We start from the raw sequence: 27,289 nt of genomic DNA, 5'->3' as shown, positions 1-27,289 counted from the left end.
AATCAGTCATGATGAAGTAAGAATGACACCACTGGACACTTTAAAAAGAGGCTGGTGCTTGGCATCATTGTTTCTCTTCTGTGGACCATGGTTATCTCTAAAGAAACACATGCAGTCATCATTGCACTGCACAAAAATGGCCCAACAGGGAAAAGTATCACAGCTAGAAAGATTGCACCTCAGTCAACAATCTATCGCATCATCAAGAACTTCAAGGAGAGAGGCTCCATTGTTGCCAAAAAGGCTCCAGGGCGCCCAAGAAAGACCAGCAAGCGCCAGGACCATCTCTTAAAAGTGCTTCAGCTGTGGGATCGGGCTACCAGCAGTGCAGAGCTTGCTCAGGAATGGCAGCAGGCAGGTGTGAGTGCATCTGCATGCACTGTGAGGCGGAGACTCTTGGAGCAAGGCCTGGTGTCAAGGAGGGCAGCAAAGAAGCCACTTCTCTCCAGGAAAAACATCAGGGACAGACTGATATTCTGCAAAAGGTACAGGAAGTGGACTTTTGAGGACTGGGGGAAAGTCATTTTCTCTGATAAATCCCCTTTCTGATTGTTTGGGACATCTGGAAAACAGCTTGTTCGGAGAAGACGAGGTGAGCGCTACCACCAGTCTTGTCTCATGCCAACTGTAAAGCTTCTTGAAACCATTCATGTGTGGGGTTGCTTCTCAGCCAAGGGAGTCGGCTCTCTCACAGTCTGGCCTAAAAACACAGCCATGAATAAAGAATGGTACCAGAATGTCCTCTGACAGCAACTTCTCCCAACCGTCCAAGAGCAGTTTGGTGATGAACAATACCTTTATCCAGCATGATGGAGAACCTTGCTATAAAGCAAAGGTGATAACTAACTGGCTCATGAACAAAACATAGAGATTTTGGGTCCATGGCCTGGAAACTCCCCAGATCTTAATCCCATTGAAAACTTGTGGTCAATCATCAAGAGATGGGTGGACAAACAAAAACCTAGGAATTCTGACAAAATGCAAGCATCGATTGTGCAACAATGGACTGCTATCAGTCAGATTTGGTCCAGAAGTTGATTGAGAGCATGCCAGGGAGAATTGCAGAAGTCCTGAAGAAGAGGGGCCAACACTGCAAATATTGACTTGCTGCATTAACTCATTCTGTCAATAAAACCTTTTGTTACTCATAATACGATTGCAATTGTATTTATGTATGTGATGAAAACATCTGACATACACACATGAAAACCAGAGGGCAGCAGATCATGTGAAAATATAATATTTGTGTCATTTTCAAAACTTTTGGCCATGACTGTAGAGACGGACTTCCCAGTGAAAGAAAGTTAGACCAAACTGCCTGAATGGTGTTGAGATGTTAGCATGTCTGAAAAAACAAACAAACTTTATTTTAACTTTGTTGGGAATCAAATTAGAGCGTGCCGGCTAAAGAAAAAGGGCGTTTCTAGGGAAACTGAGTGTCCACTCTTCTCCAGGAGCTTTCATGGTTGCCACTGGACGACATCTAACTGGCTGCATTTCAAAATGCTGCTTTTCATGCCTCTCCTCTGGCCATGAAAAACTTTAAGATGTTTTTTTTTTTCCTTATTTAAGCCAGGTGACATGAGTATGTTCCTCACCATTGAGAAATCAGAAGATCATGAAACTATGGCCAAGGACTCCACCCTGATATAAGGCTGGTTTTATTGCAAGAGCTTTAAGTTCTAAATCAAATGCTGTAAATACTCTTCAGTGTACCATGAACTTCACGACGTCCCAAGATAACATGCTTTGCTATAACATAGTAAACAGGTTTTACTTTGGCAAGAAAACCAATAGCTGCGTTGAAATTGTCAAGTTGTTCACTATATGCACTGTTTTACCTTTGAAAATTTTACTTAGTAGAAATTCATCAGGTGGTGCAGTAATTTACAGTTACAGCTAAAAATAATCTAAAATCCTCCAGCTTAAGCACAGGCTCAATTGAGATGTCAGTCTGCACAGGACATTCACTGAGAATCTCCTAGGTTAGCTGTTTAGCATGCTAGCATTACGATTAAAATTTTTTTGTTGTATCTGAAACGGTTTACAGCTAGCAGTCTACTACTAGCTGAAACATTTTACAGCTAGCAGTCCACTACTAGCTGAAACATTTTACAGCTAGCAGTCCACTACTAGCTGAAACGGTTTACAGCTAGCAGTCCACTACTAGTTGAAACGGTTTACAGCTAGCAGTCCACTACTAGTTGAAACGGTTTACAGCTAGCAGTCTACTACTAGCTGAAACGTTTTACAATTAGCAGTCTATTACTAGCTGTAAAACATTTTAGATGCAACAAAGAATGCTAATCATAATGCTAGTATGCTAAACAGCAAACATAGGAGATTCTCAGTGAATGTCCTGTGCAGACTGACATCTAAACGGAACCTGAGCTTAAGCTGGAGGATTTGAGAGTTTATTAGGAAAATGTTTAGCGTACTAAACATTTCCCCAGGAGGGTCAAAACTTTTCACAACCCTTTCTAAAGCATAGTAGAGGTGTTAATATTTTGTGGGAGGAACCATGTGGTGTATATATCGCAATATAAGATACCACAATAATTCTTTTTATTGTTCTTTGCATCTTAGAGATCAGCACATAATTATGAGGTTTGTGGCACTGCGAGAGGCCATATTCATCCCACAATTAAGTGAGCGAGTAAATGACTATATTTCATATGCAACCGATGGCGTTCTGGAGCCTAATGAGCTAATCTTTTTCGAATGAAAGACGCAAAAAAAGATTTCTGTTCAACTTTTTTTCACTGGAATAGTCACAGAGTGTGTATTTTCTTGAGAAATCAGCTGTGTAAGCTCGCCTCAAAGGATTCCTCTAAAAAAACAAAACAAAAAAAACAGGAGGGGAACTAGGGTTAACAAAAAACCCGTAAAAATATTCTAATATAAAATTGTAAAAAAAAACAACAAAAAAAAAAACATACATTTTGCATTATATTCTTTATTTCTTCATACGGATAGTATTCGAAGTTTAGAAAAAAAAACTTAAAAACATAAAGGAAATAAGAGCAAAAAATATATGTATTAAAAAAATAAAGACAAAGACAAAATTAAAACAAAAAATATAATTTTTTTGGTGCCGACCTCTTTGGATGAAAACATTGAAAATTTCAGGGAGGGGAAAATAAAGGGTAGTAAAAAAAAATTCTGTTACACATATTTGTATAAGTTTATACAAAGAGAGGGCTAAAAGAAAAAAAAAAAGAACAGAGGTGGAGATTTTCAGCTACCTTGGAATTGATGAAGGATTGGACTTTGAGTTAAGCAAACAGAATAGAAAGAGTAACGGAAAACCCAGGGCAAACCAAAGTGTAAGACAATTAGAATGATATCTACCATATAATGCAGTTTGTTTACCATAGCGTGTCCAATGCCTGCGTGCTTCAGGAGAAAACAGGGGGGAGGAGAAAGAAAAAAATAATGATGAACCTTAAAAAAAAACTCAAGAAAACATATCCTAACCCCCAAAAAAGTGGGATAGAATTGCCTATAGCAAAAGCAGCGTCTCAGTTCATTGACAGTCTGAGGCTAAAAAAAAAAGAAAAGTAAAAGAAAAATATAGAAAAATACAACCTAGAAACTTCTTCTCTCCTATATTTCTTTTGCTTTAAAACATCCAAATAAAGAAATAAAGAAAGCAATTGTAAGTGCCTAGTTGTTTTAAAGGGTCTTCCAACACAAAATCATCCAAAAATAAATAAATAAAGAAAAAGTAAAGAAAAAGGATAGGATACAGTACATTTGTTAGTATGTAGGTCGCAATTTAAGTAGAAAAAACAACAGATGGCACACATTCCGTGAATGACACAGTGTTAGTTGTTGAAATCATAAGAGGTAAAGGAAAATAAAATTCACTAACGAAAAGAATCAAACTGGAAAAAATCTGAAGCTTGTTAGTAAGAGAGACAAAAGTTAGCAAACCAACCTCCTCGGGGAGGCGGGCGGGGGTGGGTGGAGAGATAAGGGCTTCGGGCGGTTTTAAAGGGGATGTTTACGTGGAATTGGGAAGGAAATGAGGGAAAAGTACATCAATATTAGTATCCACGGTGACAGACTGATGTGGCCAGCGGGGCTCTCTATTAATAGGGTCTAGGTAATTTCTGCGAGGCCTTCGTTTTGGTGGGCACAGCCAATTATTTTAGATGACTTACAGAGAAGTGAATATAGCGGATGACAACTGCAATACATGAAACAAGAAAGCAAAGATGTTACGCCATTGCACAAATCTGCAATTATCTTGAAAAGCTAAGGTTGATCTCAAGTGTGAGGTTGTGATGGCGCCGAGTTAATTCAGAGATTTCCTGCAAAGGAGGAAAAAAAAAAGGCTTCAGGAAAGAAAAATGGCTGCTGCATTCTGAAAGGAAAAGAGATGTTAATTAGTTATTTGTTAAAAACATACACACACATTGACTGCATTCACAAATAAGTCATAATTATCATACTTTTTAAGTGATTTCCTATCAAACAAACATGTTGCTATCATTAGACATTTTAAGATTACATGTCTTGTGTAACGCAAATTATACGCACAACCTAGTAAAAATCAAGTATCAGCCATGGTGATTGTCTTCAGCAGTGGAAGGTTGGTCAATATGAAAGGAATCCTGAACGTCGGCATTTTTTCAGGTTTTCCTCTTCCGGATTGGCTGTGAAACTCCTACAACAACAGAGGTGCTGTACAAACACCCAATAAAGTGGCTTGTTAGAATGTAGACATTAAGTCTGAGTGAAAAGTTGAGGCGTTGCTAAAAAACTGTTGCACCCCAACGGAATTTGTACACATTCAAAAAGCTGGATTAATTTCGTTTTTGAAAACAGCAGATTCATATGCAAGTGGCTGCATGTGCTATAATTATACATGCAAAGCCCAAGATGCTCGCAGCCATATTTACTGTAACGTTTATTCAAATGAAATATTTTTAGGGAGTCTACTGCATAAAATCCCAAAGCAGGTCTGTTTAAATTCATAAGTATTCATAAATTGTTTTTCTCACACATAATGCGACAAACTACATGAACCATGTGTATAAAATAAAATGAAGCTACCATATTTTTTTTTAGAATTGGAGTTCATAGGTGCATTTCCATTGACCATATAATTGCACAACTTCACATTTCGGAGATAAATTTGCTTATATGGAAACACGCCAACTCTGAATAAATTCTTGTTTTTGATAAAACGCTGCATCTGTATCGAAATTGGTTTTTCTCCATCATACTAGTCACATGATCAACAACCAGATGTTGCCACTTGGGAAAACCATGAAGACGACGACAGGAAGTAGGGGGAGGATGATAGTGTGGCATATTTTTTAGCGACTTCTCGCGTGAACAGTTATGATTTTAGTTGCGTTTCTTATTTAATGGAGACACTACAGTTGTAAAGTTGTGTTTTTTGACAAAAGCGAAATATTGACAAAGTTTTGCACACATTTCTGATGGAAACACATCATTCATCCTAACCGTGGGTTCAAAGTACAGGAAATGAGCTGCAGTGACAGTGATAAGCAGATAGTTAAAGTGCTCCTGCCCTGAATCATGCACAACTTCAGACAGTAACAGAATTTCAACCAAATAAAGCTAAAGAAACTTTTTTGAACGTGTCTGTGAAGTTCGGCGCTGCGGTCAGAAGCCTGTTCCCGGCCAGAGATTTGCCTCCGCTTTATGTACGTACAAAAGGTGTGTGGGAAGAATGCGTTCCTGCCATCTGTGTGGGAGATTGATCTGAGCGGTGACCATAAACAAACCGGTCCCCAGGAGGCTAAATGGCCAGTGTTAAACTTTGCACACGCCCACACCTTGATGCTTGGTCAAAGTGAAGAGCTGTCAGCCGTCACCCACTGTCTCTAATGATGCCTCTTAATCCATTAATTAGCAGAGAAAAAAGGCTCCTGCAGTGGGTGTGAATCTGCATATGAGCACTGCAATTTGCTTCTGTGCCTCTGAGCTGCAGAAATAACAGCCTGTGAAACGAACGAACGGACATAACGGAAAACCTGAAAAACCCAAATTGTGGAAAAAAAAGATTTGCTGGCTCTGACAAACAGGACAATAGAAGGTGGACTTTCACGCTGCAGAAACTTTTAGGTGCCTTATAAACTTGCTCTGTTTGGATTTTGGAATGACCTGTCTGGACAATCCCTTCTGTGAGGAAAGGTGTCGGTATATTTTAAGGAAACGAGACCAAAAGATATCTGATGTTACGTAAAAACAGTTAAAGAGTTATTCAGTTTCAATAATATTCAGCCAAGAAATATGATTTAAGCTTTAAAATATAATGAATAGGTGTACTCTAAGAAAACAAAGATCTGGAGGTGGCGTTTGAATTTAGGCGTCTAGAAGATCCAAGACTGTTGAATACAATTGAAACAAAAGTTTGACACTCACCAGAAAAACACCCTGTTCTAAAATCCATCCACTGTAGCCCAGAGAATAGACTTTAATATATAGGTCTGATAGTTTTTAAATCAATAAACGGCTTAGTTTCAAAATGTGTTAAAGACCAGTTGTCGTATGAACCTTCCAGTCCAGGCAGGTCTTCTGGTTCTGGTTCTGATTCTGGACTAGAACCAGAAGACCTGAGTGGTCTTTCTTACTGTTGTTTCCAACAACAGTAAGAAAAATGTTGGATGTGTTTTTTTTTTCTTTTTCCTGGTGCATACCAGCTACATTTCTACCAAAGTCCTGAGACCCATAATCACTCATGAAAAGTCCCTTAGGCTGGAGATCAATCATGCAGAAAGTTAAACTTTTGTTTTCCTTTTTTTTTCTTTTTTCTCCCAAACTGCAGACAGGAGGATTTTGTGTCTATTCGGTTTAAAGACTTCTGTCATGACTTGGAGTGTTCAAGGGCGCAGGAAGATGTGAGGGCAAAACTCCCGCACGTCAGACAAAGGAGAAAGTGACATCTTTAACAAGGGGAAACCATGTGTGAATCCCATTTTTATACTTCTCGGAATGTAACTCGAGAGCGCGTGCAGGTGGCAGGCGTGCGGTCGGTCACAGCGTTTTTAGGAGCAGGCTTTTGTGTGGATCGAAACGATTCATGTCAAAAGTTTAAAGAAGCAAAGAATTAGAGTCTTTTGGGTCAGAAAAAGGGCAGTTTTACCACACCGTCAGGCATTCTAGCGCGTTTGTAGAGCGAAAGGCAAAAATAATGAACGCATTTTGCGACGGCAGGATCCCCGCAGACATCAGATCGCCTGCTTTTTGAGAATATGCCTGAATAACATCTGCAAGTAAGCAGCTAAATCCGGTAAGTGATTCCAAGGAGAGCAGGAAGAACCCTGCAGCCTCCTCATCTCTCCCTTAAAGCCAACATATTTGGCACCCTCCCCCCTGCTGTGACCCTTTCCGTAATTGACCCATGTGGGAACATGAAGACTGGGTACACTGATGCTACTGATGGCGGATAACGCTCTCCCCCGTGCGGTAAACAACCACGGGCCAATAAAAACAACTTTGTGTTGCATCTGTCTCAAGAACCCCCCCCACCCCACCCCTCCCGGGAAGAGGAATCCTTATACGTTTGTAGTGAAGGATGCTGCCAGACAAGAGAAAATAGAGGAAAAAGAGAGAGCAGAGGAGCTAATTATAATAGCACAAATGCTGCGACTGTTGCTGTAGGTGTGCGAGCCACCGCCCTGGCAGCAGACCCGCAGGACGCCGAGGCAGACTGGAAGAAGATGCAAACTGATGTCTTGTTGAGTCGCTGATCTCCTTCACACCCCTCTCAGTGGCCTTTACTGAACTGTGGCCACAAGCGAATAAGCAGAATAAATATTTAATGACAGAGCTGTGAAGATGATCAATGGATGGCAGAGAGGAGCCAGGATTCCCAGGCCGGATAGATTTATCATTGTAGCTGGGAAAGTTCGGAGACGGATCACCGTCCTCTAGCGCGTCTCCACTTTGAGGTGTGAAAGTAAGAAATGAAAGCCACCTTCTGTTATTTTACAATGGCACGTAAATGTCGCTTGCTATCAGGTGAACACCTAGCAGTCTGAAGGTATGGTTAGCAAGACATAGCATATCTGTGACAGCACCAATGCAGGTGTCCGTGTCTTAAACAGATGCTTGGTGATGTATTTATGCTTTTGAATGCGTGACCCTGCCTGACGGCGCTTTCCTTTGAATCAGAAAGACTCTTTTAGCTACATTTGCTTCTGTGTACATCCCACCAATCTAGCATTAAGCCTCGCCTGCCTCTCTGCAAGTCTGGCGACACTTAATGGAAGCAGGCAGACAGGCTTCAGGTGCAAATATAAATGTCACTGCAATTACGGCAGGAAGAAGTTGGCAAACAAACAGCATAAGGGGGTGCACAGATGTAGAGCTGTTAGAGTGTGTGAATGAATTCTGCAGCAGAACGTTTTTGCCCGCTGCAGTGTACTTGTCTGTTTCTCATCCGGCTCTGCAGTCTTTTTTTTTTCACCCCCCCCTTCATTTCTCCTACTTATTTCATTCTAGATTTCATTTGTTTCCCCGAAAAATACTGAGAAACTTTATGTCACAGTGTCATATTACTATGTGATGTCTTCAAGAAATGTAAAAATTAAAACACTAACATTGTTTCACATTTTCCTCCTTGTACAGTTGCAGTGATAAAAAATAAGATTGTATTATTGTTTAGTGCCATGCATGTCTTGAACCCAGTGGTGGACCAAAACCTGCTAATGCGCTAATAGAGGGCTAATGTTCTGTTTTGTGCTTTAGCGCTTTTCCTAACTTTGAAAACATTTAGCACGCTTGGCTTCGCCTAAATTAGTAATTCTGGATAAAGTCAAAAGCACTGATTTACGTGACTGCTTTGTAAGCTTTGGGTTGAATAAAGTTTGACATCGGTTTATGACTGTTTATGCTCCAGTTCCTTTGTGTCTCTTCAGGTCCTCTCCCATTTTTGTCCCTCCCAATAACCTTATGCCAAACAAGAAACGTACAGAAACAACAACAACAAAAAAAAAAAAAACACGGACAGTAGAGACACATACATCTACAACTTGTAAATTATGTCAAAAACTAAACTGATGCCCGTCGGTGGCAGTCTTTCAACAGAAGACGTAATTTCAACTGAAATTAGCGCTTTGGCATTAGCTTCCACTAAATAGTGTTAATGTAGTGCCTTAGCGTTAGCGGTATTAATGTTTATGACAAGTTCTTTAGAGTTAGTGCAACTGACTTTTTAGTCAGCGGTGCCCATGACTCCATATTTTGTAATATTAGAACTTATGTGACAGAACTTGTTTTATGCATATTTGGATTCTAGTTTGTGAGCTCATAGTAGCTGAACATGAATATGCATGTTTAAGAGAGCTGCTGCTATTCAGTGTTTGGATTTTGTATGATGTGCTGGAAACTAAAACTTGCAACAATAGAGAAAACTCACAGAAAGTAAAAAGATATGCTTCAAGAAAACAAGTAAGTGGAAATATCTAAGGAAACGTCCAGCAGTACTGTGTCATATTACAGAACGTACGGCATGAGGTTAGTGTCTTATTGAGCTATGACAAAATGGATAAGTAGGTTGTTGTGTCCCAGACTTAAAACTACATCAGGCAAAATAAAAGACAGCCTTTTCTCTCTCTCTGGTTTTATAAGACTCTTTAGTTATTTAGATGGAAAGTCAGATTCATAATTCAGGATTAGCGGATAAAACATTGATTAAATGTTTTGGAGGCTTTAAAGGACCCACTTCATGAAGAACCATAATATAATAATTAAACTGTGATTACCTTAATACATTTTTAATCGTTTCTCCATATATGTTATTTAGTCCAACCTTGTTTGATATCCATAAATATCTCTTTACAAGTGCAGCTGTACAAAATATCAACGACTTGAAAAACCAGTTCACCTCCTCGCCTGTGGTGGCGCTCTGAAGAAAACAACACAAAATCCTCCAAAGTAAAAACAACGAGCACAACTTCCTTCTTTGCGAAATGTAAAAAAAAAAAAAAATGGCGTGGCATCAGATTTTAGCGGTTGTAGGATTCCTCTTTTATCTTTGGCAAAACATCATTTCTCCTGCTAGCGCTAGATTTGTGTGTTTGTTTTGGTTGCAACTACCCAGAATGCCCCGCTCTAAAGTCCACTTCCTGCTTTTGAAATGGTTTCCGGTCTGCTTATGTATTCAAACCGCACCAGACTTCATTTCAGCCAAACAGAGATCTAAGATTTTAGGCAAACCAGAGTTCACATTAGCGTTCGATTGCACACTCGCATCTTCCCAAGTGAACCAAACTTTATAGGCAAACGAAGGAGAATGAATGCACTCTAAATGTCATTTTTCTATCAATTGTCTTGTGCATGGATGATTCCTTACAAAAAGTTGCCATAAGATTATCCAATTGTTAAAAATCTGACGATGTAAATGAAATGTGAAACTGGAAAAACAAGTCAAACATCTGTGGGTGAAATCCTTCAGACTTACAACTCAACATCCCATTCACACTTTGCATAACAATAAGCAGAATATCATTTTCAAATGACATCTTGTGTTTTCATAAACACTCAATACCTCTTTTTTCTTTTCTTGACCCGTTTCTGCCGTCAACTTGTCTTGTACCGGTCCACCATTTCCATCTCAATCTCCTCCACAGTGTATATCTCGCCAACATTTTATCACTTGTTTCCACCTGTTTGAATGCGCTAATGACGGCGAGATCTGTTATCAGATTATAGGTTTGCGAAGTGAGTGGGGGGCTTGGGGGGTGTGGGGATGAACAAACATTAAAATGCCGGAGCAGGTAGTGGCAAATGAAGCTGATGAGAATGAGAATGTGAATGCGTGCGGGGGTAGCAGGGAGGCATGCTAATGGGTTGAAAATATGATGCAAATTACCATTTCCCCCCCACGCCCCCACATCCACCCACACCCCCACACCCCGCCTCTGAAATGCAAAATCTACCTGTGATAAAATCAAACAGCTGGGATGGTTTTTCTGTTTTTTTTTTGTTTTTTTAACACATGGTGTTTGTAGTTTGGGCTTGGAGCTGACTGGCTGAGATCAGGCAGAGGAGAGGACGCAAGGGAAGAGAAAAAAATGAAATCCTAAAAGCACAGCCTCCCACAGATATATGACGACTGCACTCCCACATCCTCGCAGCGTGGCTGGAGCACATTAGGAATACTTAAAATGTCATTGGCAGTAAATTGAGAAAGGATTACAGGGGTGTTAGTGCGCCATTATGTTCATCAAACAAATCCCCTACCCATGCTTGTCTTGAATAGCAATTCCATATCATCATAAGAGAGCGTGCTATATGGGTTGCAAAGAAGATCTCTCTAAATAGTTTTTTTTTTTCCTTTTTGGCTGGTAGAGCTTTGATGTTTCTCAAAATAAACACGTTTCTGGACCTTCCACGTTAACAGAAGCTAACCTCCTACATTAACTTGTTTGATGTCCTTGAGTCGCACTTTAAACCTGGAAGCTGCTCAGGCTGCCACCACTTGGTCGAATGATTTCCCCGACTTTTCTCGTCGAGGACCAGAATGTCGTATCGCCGGCGTCCGACTGGGAGCGTTTCAAGCCAACAGAAAGGGTTAAGCGCAGGAGCGGAGGCGAGGATGATTCACAACCGACGGCGTAGTGGACTCCGTTGCTAAGTGACAAATTGCCAGCGAGAATCAGGGGGAGCGAGAGATAAAGTGAAAATGAGAGGGCGAAGGGGGCGAGGGGAGGAGAGAGATGTGCGGGAGAGGAATTGATTGCCTCTCTCTTAGGAATGCCGGCTGCTTCTTGGACGGAGGGTTGTGTTAACGGCGTGCTAGGCAGAGAGGGGTAATTGTAGCTGATCATGCCTCACAGAAACGGTTGGAAAAAATGCTCAGATTGAGTCTGAGACAGATGGAGAAGGGATGTGAACGATCAAGGGTGTGTCAACTAGCATTATCACTCTGTCTCCGACATGAAGCAGAAAGGTGAAAATCATCAAAACTCCTACTTTCTCATCCGCATGGCTAATAGACAAGGTGGTAAATTCTTCATTTCCAAAAGGATAACATTATGTTAATGTTCTCTGCGTTGGTATTTGATGCAAAATGACCAGTGACAGGTACACACAGCCTGTGGCGAGAGGGGATTGCGTAACACCAACCAGGAGGAGGAAGAGTGCCTTGTGGAGAGTCAGCGTCTCCAGTGGGATTGGCTCACACATAAAAGGATCTTTCAACACTTATCAAACAAGGTGACAGAAATCAAAGACAAAAATAAGAAGAAACATTTCGTTCTTCAAAAGTTGCCTTCATCTTTTCTGTATTAGTGCTGTTTTCTACGGTATCTCATGTGGGCTTCCAAAGCGCACTATTTGTCTCATGGTGTGCTTGAACCTGCCTTGGAACTAGAGTGTAAAATAAACTAATTAGCTAAACTGGCACTGCTGCTGAAAAGTTTATAAGTGTTTACTGTTCCTGTAATTAGGGTGCATTAATATTGAAATACACAAAATGATTCTCCTTGATGAAAATTTTAACGCCTCAGTGGTTTGGTTGTGTCAATCTTTAGCTTTGACTTTCAAAACTGAAGACGCCAAGTGGTGAGTAGCTCTACATTAATTTTTATGTTTTAAATCTGTCCAAATAACAGTCAGAGATCACCAACAACGAAAGGTTTGGACCACCTGCGGTACTGTCCCAGTTAATTCAGACAAATTCCTGATACAACCAGTCTGCTTCAGGAGATCAAAATGGAAACGAATAAACTTCATACATATGTAAATAAGGCATGGAAACCATAAAGCTAACTATCTGTTGCTTGTGTTTGCATGAAAGAAGCTGGGTTTCATTATTTCTGTCAAAGCTTTGGAGATTTGGTTTAGCTTCAGTATATCCAGATGACCATATTGTTTTATAGAGGGTCTCCTATATGAAAACGAGGTCATCCAAATCGAAATCTTTTAAAAAATATTTAAAAAAAAACTAGACACAGAACTGCTTCGGAATTGGGAACAACAAGTATGAGGTGCAACAGGTGAAGGCTGCATAATTTGTGTATTTTTTCTTAAACATGATCGTCAAACAGGGTTTCCTAGAGGAGGACATGGTTGAAAAAAATATTCCAACTCCCAGTTTTTATCTGGAAGCAGAAAGTTCGAGTGTACTGACCGAAATGACAACAGGTGCTGCCAACAGCCAATGAGAAAGAGAGGCAGAGACTCAACTGCATCTCTTAAATTTTTTTTTTTACTTTATTTGTAACTATCTATTGAAAGTAGAGTTTACCATGTTAATTTTGATTTACTAATTAGATTTTAGCACATTAAAAATTTTGCTGCAATTTCTTTACTAACAAAGGTTCTGGTCAGAACCTTTGTATTGATGCGTTTCTGGTACACCAGTAAATCTGACGCACAAGTGACATCAACAAACAATGAGATTAATTTTTGCTTCTGATGAGATGCTGGAAAAAACCTATTGTGTTCAAGTCGTGCTAAAAGGAGTTAGCCTATTAAAGCTTTTCAAGCCTAGCATCTCAAAGCTAACCACGTAGTAGCAGTAGACGCTAATGTTAGCATCCACAGTCCACAAAGTCCAACTGGTGATCAGGAGTTCCTGAAACTCTAGAAAGCTGAAAGGGTAGAATAACACTTTGCACCAATCAGAAGGGTAAAAAACCTGAATAACAGATTAAAATCAATAACTATATTTGTTGTTAAGCTGATATGTCAATTTAAAAAAAAATGTTGAATCAAAAATGTTGCTGTTTTGTTGATATGTAGTTTTTGGATAAACTGAGATCAATTGTGATTAATTAATTACAGACCCTGCAATTAACTTGAAGGAAAAACGACCACTAATTATAAACATAAAAGCACAAACAGTAGGCATAGTGCAAACCAGGAACTAATTACGCAATAAACCCCCATAAAAAACAGACATTCAGATATTTTAGACTGACACACAGTACACAATACATCTCATCACGTAAAGAACAACTACAGTTCATTCTCTGAACATCTTCTATTACCACCACCTACTGGCATGTTTTGTTTAGTTTTTTCCATCAAACTATTGTGCTTGCGAGAGTTTGACACCTTCATTCGGCTGTATAGTTGGTCCCTCAGCAGGAGCAGCAGTGAAGTGTTCGCCGCTCGGTCTTTAAGTCGTCAAAGTGTAAACTAGTCTTTGCAAAAATCGATGGATGTCGTGTAGGATCCTCAGCTTAAGTGCTGGTTATCAGCTCAGATGTGTCAGATCTGAGCCAATCACAGGGCCGGCCTGTTTGAGAGGAGTCTGTGAGAAACATCAATGGCTTGACTGATAACTCCCCCCTCCCCCCGCCCAACCCACCACATTGACAACTTAGAAGTAAGTGGTAAGTGAAGTACTGGCATGAGTGAGAAGATTCAATGTCAAGAGAGTAATAGCGAAAACAGTTCAATAAAAAGTTTTTTTTGTGGTGAATTTTCAGCAGCATGCTACAGGCGAGCTGTTCTGTCAGAGCAGCAGATCCTCTTTGGAGCCTTCCCCACTAGGGCTGATATGAGATCAACTTTTTCTCCTCTATGCTTTTCTGCTTTTATTCAAATGTGGTTGTATATTTATAAAAGAAACAACTGGATGTACCAGATGAGTCAGAACATGTCAGTCAACAACATTCGAAAACGTCTAGAACGGCATTTTCTTTCGAACTTTGTTCTTCTATCTTGTTGCCTCCAGAATAACTTTATAATAATTATTATTAAAGATTAACATTGAATGTCACATACATGATTTATTGCATACATTGCGTTATTGTCTGGAACTGTGTAATATACAAGCTTGATGTATTATGGGGCAGTTCTTTAAGAAAACACTATGGTATGAATAAGTGAAAGCCTATATAAACATACAAACATATTCTAGCCTTGAACAACTATGTTGATGCCTGAACACTGATTGTAATAAAATGTCAGTAGTAGTTTAACTTTATTTGAGGCAACTATAAAACTAAAGTGAATAAAATGATCTGTGGAGTTCCCCAAGGTTCTGCTCTCGGTCCTCTCCCCTTCCAAATATATACACACTAAGATAGAGCATCACGATTATTCTGATGCCACAAAGTTGTACATTAGTCTATCACCAGGAGTATACAGTCAGGTGTAAATTTTCACTTTTAAATAAACTTTTCTTCAGCTAAATAAAGATAAAACCAAAGTTTTAGTTTTTAGACCAAAATAGCATAGGTTAAAAATTACTGCCCATCTTCAATCTGCCGGTTTAAAACAAGTATAAATAGCATTATATTTGCCGTTTCCTACCCTTAATGTATTTTTATTTACTATTAAACCTTTTTAATGTTAATTGCTTAAAAGCACTTGAAGTCCCCTTTGGTTGAAATATGCTCTATAAATAAAGCTGCCTTGCCATACATAACTAGATGAAAACGGCGTGTATTGCATGCTACGTAAAATAACTCCAAACAGAAGGAACGTTCTAGTCAAAACCTGTCCACACGCTTCACAGTCATTCAATTTGATGATTATTTACCATCTTATTAAATAAGAACAGCTGTCCTGAAATTCAATCATACATAGAGTTCAGCTGTATTTTTTCATAAGGCAGCAAACATTACGGAAAGGTCTGGGGAAAACCAAGCTTATTATCCAATAAGGCTGGCTTAGATTATACCAAGTTATTGTCTGCTGGAGGACATGCTGACCACTTTTCCTCACTCTGTTATTTTCTCCTACTTTCATTATTTGCAACATTTGCTGCCATTAACTTTACTTACTCGCCGTTTCCGTTTTTTTTCCCCATTGGAAGAGAAACTACCCCGCACCCTGTGACTCTGTGTTAAGATGTGTCATTTTAAGGGAGGGAGTCTTTATCTGAACTATTGCTGCCAAAAACGTCCTGTTCTCCCTCTGGAGATGATGCACAAAGACAATGAGTGTCTTTCCCAGACAAAGTCACTGAAGGATCTTCTGCTCCATACGTCACAGTTTAGCTGTGTTACACAAAGTCACTTAACAGAGTTAAGAGTTAAGTTAATGATGAGCTCTAAGAGTTGTTGTTGTTATTAACCTTCCAGACCTCTCAGGTCTTCTGGTTCTGGTTCTGCTCTGCAGCCCCAGAACCAGAACCAAACATGGAGAAGCAGCATTCAGCTTCTATGCACCACAAATGTGGAGGAAACTTCCAGAAAACAGCAAAAACACTGAGGCCCAACGCCACCTGTTTAGAGCGGATTTTGATTCTCAGGAAATGGATTATTGATTCATATATTTGATGTATATTTGCTAGATGACTGCTTGTTTCATATTTGGCTGCTGTTTTTATGGTGTTAAAACACTCGGAATTGCCGTATTCATGAAAAAATAAGCTCGACTAGAGACGGCTCAGGGGCATTTTTCACCAAAACACATTTCCTTCTGGAACACATCTCCTTTTTGAATGCCGTGAACATTCCCTGATGGACAGCGCATGTGCAGGCATCTTGAAATTTTACCCAAATTTGTGATGATAAGCAGCTCTCCATCTGATATTTAGCCTTTCTTTGGATTTTTCCATTATGTCACACGAGACAGCAACCTGGTTAAAGTGTTGCCTTAAAATATCTTGTTAATAAGCCCATCTAAAACCTAAATCTGAGTGGCAACCCCAGCGTGTGTATACATACGTCCGTCTTTGAAGAACGTAACAAAACCTGTGAGGCAGTGTAAAGTTTCCGTATTTTAAAACTTATATGAAAACATCTGATTGGTTCAGTCAATCACGCGACTGAGGGGACAAAACGAGGTCTGAGTGGGAACTAGAAAGGACACGGCCGACTACAAAGCAGAAAAACGGGGTAATGGTCATTCAGAAAGGAAACGGAAGACGTCGAGATCAAGGGTCCATCCCTCTCCGCAGCAGCGAATAAGCTACTGACCCAGATCTGTGACACAATGGTTGTTGAGTCTTCAGGTTGTAAAGTCACATTGGGGATTTCAGAGAAAGCTCGCCTCTGTTGTGTGTAGCACAAAATCAAACGGCTGTCTCTTTCCCTGTTCTGCCCTGATCCTCCCACTGCTCTGATACTCTAAGTCTCATAGCAGCGCTGTGCTTCATTTCCAGCTCTCTGTTGTGCACACTGTTCTCTCCTCCTCCTCCTCCTCCAAACAGGAGTTAAAAAAAACCCCCAAAACAAACAAAAAAAACCACAGAAGTGCACATTTCATTCTTCATGCTGGTGTAAGATTTGGGTTAGCTCTGACTGCAAAGCGGTGTCTTGTGGGGCTCCAAAGCCCACCGACAACAAAAAACGCTGTGCTAGGATCAAGCCAGTAATCATCAAGTTAGAGAGTTGGCAAAAAAAAGGAGAGGGAAGCATTTAGAGTGTGCTTCTTTTTTCTTTCTGGCAGACTGAATAGAAGGAAATGAAAAAGCAATATCGCACATTGTAATAATCCCAACAAATCTTAGAATGTGATTAAGCTAATGATGCTAACGTAATGCAATTATCAAAGCAGGCACATGATTGTGCAGCATCTTTCACTCGCCTGCTTCGCTTCTTTAAACCTGCAGCACAAAAAACAAACAAAGATTCATTCTGCTATTATTACTTTTCATCCAGTGAGATTTTATTTGCAAAATCACAAAGAAAATATGCCAAAGTCCTTTAAATGGTTAAATCTTAACCACTTCAGAGAAGAACTGTAATGTACAGATGTTGGAAATGTGCCATGAATTTTTATGCCTTTGATCAAAATATTTTGTTCATCTACTGCTGGCGTTCCCATATCAGACATATTTTTTTTTCTTTCTGTAGAACATATTTTCAGCTGAGCAAAGGAAAATTCCAGAGAGTCTTGAGATCTGTGCAACAGCCGAATTTCTGTAATAAATATGGAAAGTAACTCGTTTTTTTTTTTTTAAATATAGCATGGATATCTACTGACAGCAGAAGATAGCTAAATGACGTCATACGTTAAAGGGCGAAGCTCTTGACATAAATACATATGGCAGAATTAAGTATTCAGAATATGGATGTCAAAATGTGGAAAGAAATTGGGTTTCCCAAGAAAATACGGCCTGAAGGTATTTAGAAAGGATCTAATAACAAATTTTAGATCCTAATAACTCAAGTCTGATTGTACCCTAAGAAGTTGTTATATTTGCTACTAGCAAAAATGACAACTTCAAAAGATTCAAAAGATTGAATCTGAATGTTACACATAAATTAGAATGGGTGTATCCAAACTGAGGGGTCGCATCCTTCGAATGATGTGGCCGGCTCTTCATCGACCGTGAAGACAGGAAGTGAGCAGCTGTGAAATTCCCAACGTTACCCCTGTGTACGTCCTGTCACTTATTTGTTATTTATTATTAATTAAATTAAGAAACTAGTTACTTTTTCAAATATTTACTATTTGAACCATTTGTGCCATTGCACTGAAAGTTGAAAAGATGAGCTTGGTTCATGCTTGACGCACGTAAATTCCACATAGAAAGTAGACGTGCAGAAACAGACCGACAGCTTTTGCAGCATTTATACTCAACGCGGTTAATCACCACTTTAGGCCATATTCTGATAGACTCTATGTGTCAGTATAGGGCGCCTACGGCAAGTGTACAACACAACCCAGCATGTTCAGAAGTGAAAAACACAACTATAACACAACATGGTAGTATTATTGTCGTTATGGGCTCCAATAATTAAAACATGTAAACCTCTGCCAAGACGGACTCTTGCTTGTCTGCCATTTTTTCCCTACATTGAACTGTTACCAATTACAAAATTTCAGAGGTTTAATGGGCCAGGGGGACGACATGTGACTGAGTGTGGAGGGGAGGGAGGTTACACAGTTTTTTTCTGTTTTTGTCTCTTATTCCACATACTGTAATTATGCTGTACTTGCAGTGCGTAGAATTTGGCCTGCATGGATGCCGTTCAGAGGACCGTAGTTGCTGAAATAACGTAATTTGACCGTTTCAAAACTGCTAAAACTTTCCATCACATAATTACTTTGGTTTAAAGTAATTTTGTGCTCTCCACTTGTAATTAGCATAAAGTAGCTGTCCTCTACATCTATAGCCATTGTCTAGCTTCCTAGTCAGCTTGCAAGACAATGGCTATAAATGTCTTTGTTTTCATGCCCAAAACAAAGAAATATGATGTTTAAAAATACAATATTTCTGATTGTAATTAAACAAGGAAGTTGGAAACCGAAAAAGCTCACGCATATTAAAGTAACAATGTTTGAAAACTACAGCTGACCTAGCTAGCAACCCAAAGTGCTAGCTTGAGTGACAGACCAGCTAACACCAGCTTGTTATACTTGTGCTACTCTACAAAAAGCAGCACAGTTTGAAAATGACTCATGAATGTACTGTTTTTCCAAGCAAATCTACAAGGGTTTGCTTTTGTTGCTCTTCTGTTTTAAACAAAAGCAATGCTATCATTTCACACAGTTTGGTGATACAGCTGCGTTTCAGACTCACACCTGACATGGACATTAGCATCTGTGCCTCTGGCTCTCTCCTTTCTGCAGCTGTGTTTAGACAGCGTCCACATTCCCTCAGGGGAGCACGGCCCCCTGCGCAGACGTCTACAAGATGCCCGTGATGGCAAATCATGTCAGAGAGGCAAGAGGGAGAGGGGAGACAAAGAAGCCGGGGCTTGCTGTTTATGCTAACTGATGTGCACTGTGAATTGTACAGGATGGGCGGGACTCTGCATGTGTCGCGGACAGAGACTTGTGCTGATAAAAAAAAGGTCAAGAGGTGTGTGCTGGCCTGCCAGTCAGAGTACACCACAAGGACAAGACTAACCCTGAGAGAAATCACTGAAAAAAACACTCTTGCAGTGCTGCAAGTGTCCACCAGGGGGAGCTCTGAGCTTATAATCCTGCTACAAAGTGAAACAGCCCCCCCCCCCGTTTCTTTCTTCTGTGCTGGCAGAGAGTCCCCATCGCCTCACCTAATTCTGTCTGCTTCATTTTATCCCGCACAAAGCTGACAAATGCATAGGTTATATAGAGAACCAGAGTGAATACACACACACACACGCACCAGAAAACAAAGGAGGGACGCTCCGAGGCTCTGCTTCGGTTTTTGTTTTGTTTTGTTTTTTGGGGGAAGGTTGCTGATACCAAGATAGCTATCGATGATGTTACAAGACGCTAGAGTCCACTAAAACCTCAGGTGACATCCAACCCTCTTCCTGCAAACTGCAGCTTCAGAAGGCATGCAGCAGGATTCAGCTGGCACAAGTTGGTCTGCTGTGCTAGTCTGGGATGCAAGGGGTGGATGATGTCACAGAATTGTTTGGGATGCTCATTTGCCTGGAGCCTTTTTCTTTGGAAGGAGTCAATATGGGAACACAAACCATAAAGCAGAGTATATATAAATGTACACATATAAAAAAAGAAGCCCAAACAAAAATGCAGAAATTGGATCAAATGTAGATGTCTGAATTATCTGCACAGCTGTTTGTGAATAGCTGAAATCCACAAATACTAGAGAGGCCCTGTAAAATAGTCTATAACTACTTATTTCAATAGTAATTTGTACTAATTTGCATAGTGGAAACCATCTTGGCTCTACTCCACATGATAATATTTGAAGTCTTTTTGGTAACCCTTTATTTGAAGGGGGTGAATAAGACTGACATGACACTGTCATAAACATGACATAACATCTGTCATGAATATGAATAAGCCTTCATGAATATTTATGACTGTTGTCTTAAAGCGTCATATAACACTTATGACACTTTTAATACAAAGTTGACATTATTCAAAATGTCTTTGTTATGACAACTTGACATTAACCAAGGTCTGCCATGTATATATAAAAGAAAAAAAAAAACCTATGTAATTCTTTTGCCTAAATCACCTATTGCCAAAAAAGAGGTGGGGATTTTTATTTATTTATTTATTAACAAAAACACTTTCGGCAAAAAAATGACTTACGCCTTTATTTTACAAAGATGACGATGTAATTTATCTTTATTGGTTCTAGCTGTGTTTTTCACCAAGTCCTAAAACAACCTGTGAGTTTTCATTTTTCTGCTCTTCATTTTAATCCTCACCTTTTCTCGCCGTTTTGTTTCCGACATCATTGTTTGCTCAATTGTTCCTGTAACGAGGCTGCTTCCGTAATGCCGGTGTGCAGTAAAGCTTCCGTAAGGTTTAATAACTCGCAAGCTCTCATTGATCCGCCTTGCAGTAAACATGAGGTCAGAGGTGGTCGGCGCCATTGATACCCAACTTCCTGTGTCCCTCTGTGCCGACGGTGCGGTGTAAATCTACAGAGCTCTATAAACTCCAGGACTGCTTGTTAAATCAATTACAATGATCCACTGGAGACTTCGGCTGCAGTGTGATTTAACAGAGTTCACCTGAACAACATGATACGGCTGGTTAACTCTGAGTCAAGCCATGGACTAAGCATCCTGATCTGATGTCTGCAGAGACATGAGTTGTCTCTGATTGTTTGGGGTTTTTTTTCCACTGCAACGATTCAAGAGCAGTCGAGCTTTGGCTATAGTGTCAAAACTTCCAAAAACATATGTAATAAAGGTAAATGATTTGGTAAAGTCTCTGCTGTCTTGCGTTTTTTTCCTCGTTAGCATTGCCAACAAAAACACAACCAAGTTTAAGGTCCAGAGCCCGACTGTCAGGAGGTGAGAAAGGCACCCAGATAAAGAGTGTGTTGTTTCAAGTGTTTGTACTTGTGTGTCCCATTTGCCTAATGATCATTACGGTGCGGTTGGTGGTAGGTGGATTGTCTCATGCTGTAAATCCTTAAAATCATGTTGGCTTCCCAAACTCATTAAGCCAGTCTCACTCTGCTGATCACACACAGCTCCACATTTGACCCCAGCTGTGTGTGTGTATGCATGGGGGGGTGTGTGTGTGCGTGTGTGGGTGTGTGTGCGTGCGTGCATGAGTGCTTGCTTCTTGGATGCTGGTTTAGAGTTTGTGTGAGTGTGTGAGCTTCTCAGTATACCATAATTTGCTTTATTTCGTGGCATGAAAGTGTATAGACAGGAAATATAAATATTTATATATGACACTGTCATATATAAATATTTCCTGTTTATATTTTGGTGCGAGAGGTCGAAAATGAGAAAGAAACATGAAAGAATTTGCCTTTTAATTTAATAGATACTCTTAGTTTCTATTTTTATTTTTATTACCTTGGCGGTGCTGGAGGATTTCTCGAGTTGCTGGAAGTAACTTCCTGATTATGTTTCTTCACCTCCCAGAGACCCAAAACGAGCTGATACACCTGCTTTGTGGGAACGCATTCACATTAGAGCTCGTTTTTCTTTTGTTTTGTTTTGCATTCCAGGCTGCTCAGAACTCCCAATTATTAGTACCGACAAGCCATTCATTCCAATTACACTTAAGAGGAAAAATGTGCAGAAGTAAGCATGGCACGCGGAAGTGAAATTGATCGTACCTCGCCGCTGGTATCTGCAGCTGCCAATTGATGACTGGCTGCGTATGGACAGCGTCCGGCCGGCACTCACAGAAAGCACTTTAGGTTTTGTTGTGCATTTGCAAACAATCTGCCACGGATAAATACACAACGTTTCACACAGATTGCAGAGCATTTCGCCAGCCCGGGCAAAGACACCGGTGGGTGACCAAGTTTGAGGTGAAACACTGGCTTCGCTGATAAACTAGGCTGAATTTCAAGTGTGCATGTCTGAGCATTTGTGCATAAATAAAGGGCAGATCATTTTGTTTACCGTTTCTTTTTATAATGCTAAAATGAATAAACTCATCTTTGACTTTGTATCAATTAGGCCTGTCGCCGTAAGAAAATTTACTGGACTCAAAGTTATTGTGATGAACGATAATATTGTTGTTTTGAGACCAATTGTCTCAATATAATGGTAACAGCATAATAATAAATATTCAAGAACACATTCTCAAAGAACAATAAACTTTAAATTCTGATGAACATTTAACACCGAAACTGGAAGACATTTTAAATAAAAAAAATAAGTAAACAAAACAACAAATAGAATAAATTATGAAGTCTCCGTAAACAAAATTATCCTTAAAAAAAGGGCTAGTTAAGACCAAAACACTTTTGTCAGCCAGTTTTTGGCAGAAAGAGAAAAACTATAAATCAGAAAGAAAATTATTGAGCTTGTTTTAATTTATCACGCAATAAATTGGTTTATTGCTTATTGTGAGCATCCATTCAACTGCAGCTCAAGTAATGTACTTTTAACTATTTCCCTGTTGAATGACGGTGAGGTGGATCTTTGGTCATTGCGTCAAAACAGAAATTCAAAGAAGAGATAAGGTGACGGGGAAAAAAGTTCGACTTTCACCTGGAAAAAAAGAGAAACTTTAGACATTACACTAAGGGAAAACAAACGTGTGACACAAGCACATGTAAAGCGCGATCTTCTGGTTTTCTCCAAACGTAACCCTACGGAAACGAGGAGGAGGAAGTGGCAGACAGAGGAACCACCTTGACAGCACCACCGTGAGCCGCTTACCTGCCGCAGGTTGCGTGTGACGCGCACGTCATGCCAGGCGTTGTCGTTGAACTTGCCATTGACTGGCTCGACCAGGGCCTCGAAGGCCCCAGAGCCCAGGTTGATGACCAGCCAGACGGCGCCGCTCTTCAGGGACAGGTTCACATAGTCGGCCGACTTCCCGGTGTGCAGCATGAGGCCGTTGCGTTGCAGCGTTCGGAAGGAGAGTGTTATTTCGTCGGTGCTGCTCTGGATGGGGGTCAGGGACAGGTCGTAGCAGAAGAACTCGTTGCCCTTGAAGGTGGCAACGGACTCTTCTTTACCTTCAGAGAGAACACACACACAGAAAGAGAGTGGAAAAACTCATAAATCAAAAAGGGAGAAGACAAACAAACCTCTTTCTACCCAGAGTCCCACTTCGTGTGAAAGTATTCACACTCCTTAAAATTATTGCATGTTTTGTGACGGACCATTTAAGCATAAACTACCTAGCCAAAAAAAAAAAAAAGTTACCACCCGCACAAGCTTGACAGATGGCACCAAGTAATTTAACCCCAACTGATGCAATGAGTACCTTCCCATTTCTTAACAACCATGTCAGAAGACACAGTCATGGAAATGATGGAGGAAAGTCTGTTTAAGAAGAGAACAATTTAGGAGATTAGAGGAACTACTGAAATCTGGTTAAGAACTGTCTGATGCGTTATAAAAACCTGGAAGGAAAGAGCGGAACTATCATCTTCAATGATGAAGAAATGTGACCTGGAGAAAGTCCTGACTGATTGTGATCGGGGAAAAACTGAAATGTTTAGTGAAGTCCAGTAGAACTTCAAGGCTTTATTGGTGAAAGTAAGAGGAATGTGAAGGGAATTGAAGGGGCTGTGACTGAACAGCTGTGTAGCCATAAGAAAACCACTAATCAATGAAGCCAACATGAGAAGGAGATTGGACTGTTGAGCAAAGTGGTCTAATGAGTTCCGATTGACCTTCTTCCACAGTGATGAGCACATCATGGTTAGAACAGAGGCAGCTGAACTGATGTACCCATCATGCTTAGTGTCTACTGGACATGGCAGTAGACAGGTACTGACCTCCATGTCCAGCAACATAACGACAACTTAAACATACCGAATGACCAAATTATTCCATCAGTAGATGGTTTCGTCCCTAATGAGACGGGCACATTCCAAGATGACAATTTCTAGGATTATTCATCGGAGAACCTGAGACATCATTTTCAGACATTGACTGACCTCCAAAGAGTCTGGACCTTCGCCCCACTGAGACTCTCCTGAATGTCTGGAGAAGGTCAGACATCAATACAAGTTATTGGTGAAAAGCTTACAAAACGACAGACTGAAACCAATCTTGTAATGCTGCAGAAACTTAAGGTGTGTGTGCTGCAACCAAAGCCAGAGACAGTTCAACGTTTTCCTAGCCAGGCGTTGTGTACAGTGTGGTGTGCGCTTTTCAGAATTTCACATGTGCATAAATATACATTTTATGTACCCTTTCCATTTACATTCTGATGCGCTTAAATCAAATCCAAAGCCACCAACAGCATTTCAGTAGTTGACTAAAATAAAGGGTAAGCAATTTAATCTCATAAATACAGAAAACTGAAACATAGAGACTGGGAACACTAAGTTCCCAGTGCTGAAGTGAAGTGGCGCTCCGTTAGTTCCAACATTTGAAAACTGAGGGAATATAGCACAACTGAAAAGCTGCAAATGGCCCTGCGCCAAAAACTGACAGGCCAGGCAAGAAGAACCTTTTTAACCCAAGTATTAGTCATGCACTCCACAGAATTGGCCCCTAGTAAGAAGGAAATACACAGTTTGCTGAAAGTCACCAAAAGAAAATGGCAAACATGATCTTTTGACCTACATGTAAAACTGTATGTGGGGAGAATTACTAACGCATCACGACCCCATGAACACACCGTCATGCGGCGTTGGATATTCTCTTCAGCAGGGATGCTGAAGCTACAAACACATGCTCACCACGTTGTTTTTGTCTTTGAAAGAAAGAACAGGAAACCACGTATCGTTTTTCCTCCATTTTACAATAATCCACAACTTTGTGCTAGTCCATCACGGCGGATAAAAACAGGTGCTGACATCTCCGCTGAAGCCTGCCAGCCTGTATACGGCACATGGCCCCCTTCCACCGCATTAGGCTTCATTCACACACTAACAGTCAAAACAGGCAGCCTGCACAGTGGACACATGTCAGGCATCAGTCTAACAGCAGCCAGGGAGAACTTTGTGTATGCATCTGTCAAAAGCAAAACACACACCTGCAGCTATCGCCGCGCAGGTAGCGAGGCCTTCGAGAGCGTTCGCAGTGGTGAAAACTCAATCTCGCTCGACAAAAATACAAACGGTGAAGCTCAACTGCTGCGAGGAGAAAGCTCTGCTCGTCTAATTCTACAACACTTTCTTTGATTGCTTCCATTTATTTGCCGTTATTGTTCTTTCACCTGTTAGATACTCAACCTGTGGGCTGGATGACACGGCTGAAACATGTGTCAGGATATAAGCGTTTACAATCAGACAATATTTATAATCATGGACAAGTTTTAAATATCTGAAATTCTGCCAAACCGGTGGCGCGAGCTTTCCTCTTTTATTTGCAGTTTTCACTTTGCGCCGTTTGTTTTCTATTTATTTTTAAGCAGCTATGACGAAAACCTGAAACTGCTGCTGCACAAGTTACTCAACAAGTTGTTGCTAGGTAACCAAATAGTGAGTGAGTTAATGTCCCCATGAGAGGTTGAGCGGCTCAAATCTTCTTCTCCGCCTACATCCCCCAGAATGCTGTGCAGTTCTGGATGGGAGTTCAGTGAATATTCTATGAGATGTGTTATATATTGATATTGAGCATGTATGTATCACAATATATAATGTTATTGATCTATTATGTATAACTCAACATGCTGAGGAATTTTTGGAATTCTTTTTATATTTCCTAAATATTTCTTAAATTGGGGTATTATTTATTTTCACTGTCAACTTAAATCTGACGATGAATGACATTGTAGTCTTTCTATCTGCGAATTTGACAGATGAAAGTATTTGATCAACATTCTTTTTTTTCTAATTTAAATTGGCAGGGATTTTTTTTCTTTATCTTTGTTTATTTTACGCTTGTGGTTCAATCGGCAACACTTTATTTGAAGGGGTGTGCATAAGACTGACATGACACTGTCATAAACATGACATAACACCTGTCATGAACATAAAGAAGTCTTTATGACTGTTTATGACTGTTGTCATGGAGTGTCGTTCGGTAAATAATGATACTTTTAATGTAAAGTTGCTCTAAAAGTTGCATTAAAAGTCCATTAAAAGTGCCAACTTTGCATGATTTTGTAAATTCCATCCATCCATCCATTTTCTTGCACCCTTTTTCCCTCAGATTTTGTAAATTATGATAATTTAATGCAAAGTTGGCATTTTTAATGGACTTTCAATTAAACTTTTAGAGCTACTTTGCATTAAAAGTGTCATTATTTACCGAATGACACTTCATGACAACTGTCATAAACATTCATAAAGACTTCTTTATGTTCATGACAGGTGTTATGTCATGTTTATGACAGTGTCATGTCAGTCTTATTCACACCCCTTCAAATAAAGTGTTACCGTTCAATCTTTACATTTTTCTGTAAAGCACTTTGAATACAAAATGTACTATGCAAATAAATCTACCCAAGATATAAAGCTCAAAAATGTTTTTTACTACATGGTATGTTACGACGTTCAAATTTCTATGAACCAACTTTTATCATAGTTTGAAAATAAAGTCAAAAAGTCAAAATTCTGCCAGGTAATGCTGGCTAGGAAGTATAATTTAGAATCATCTCT

General features: G+C 40.0%; 1 protein-coding gene across 10 annotated transcripts in view; it reads right to left on the bottom strand.

Moving 5' to 3' along the window:
• The window catches only part of nrxn2b (neurexin 2b), an 811,982-nt gene that overhangs the window by 458,759 nt on the left and 325,934 nt on the right, over window positions 1-27,289 (bottom strand). For 7 of the 10 annotated variants that reach the window (XM_081599837.1, XM_081599839.1, XM_081599834.1 and 4 more), the window contains 2 exons: window positions 23,442-23,743; window positions 3,373-3,396 (listed from right to left, as the gene is read on the bottom strand). In XM_081599837.1, the coding sequence (XP_081455963.1) occupies window positions 3,373-3,396; window positions 23,442-23,743 (326 nt within the window). The remainder of the gene's footprint in view (window positions 1-3,372; window positions 3,397-23,441; window positions 23,744-27,289) is intronic. The other 3 variants (XM_081599838.1, XM_081599840.1, XM_081599833.1) reach the window with 1 other exon arrangement.

Source organism: Poecilia reticulata, chromosome 18 (assembly GCF_904066995.2).
Source record: "Poecilia reticulata chromosome 18, P_reticulata-male-v2, whole genome shotgun sequence".
NCBI lineage: Eukaryota > Metazoa > Chordata > Actinopteri > Cyprinodontiformes > Poeciliidae > Poecilia > Poecilia reticulata.
Note: the sequence above shows the minus strand (reverse complement) of the source record. Positions and strands in the feature narration are given on the sequence as shown.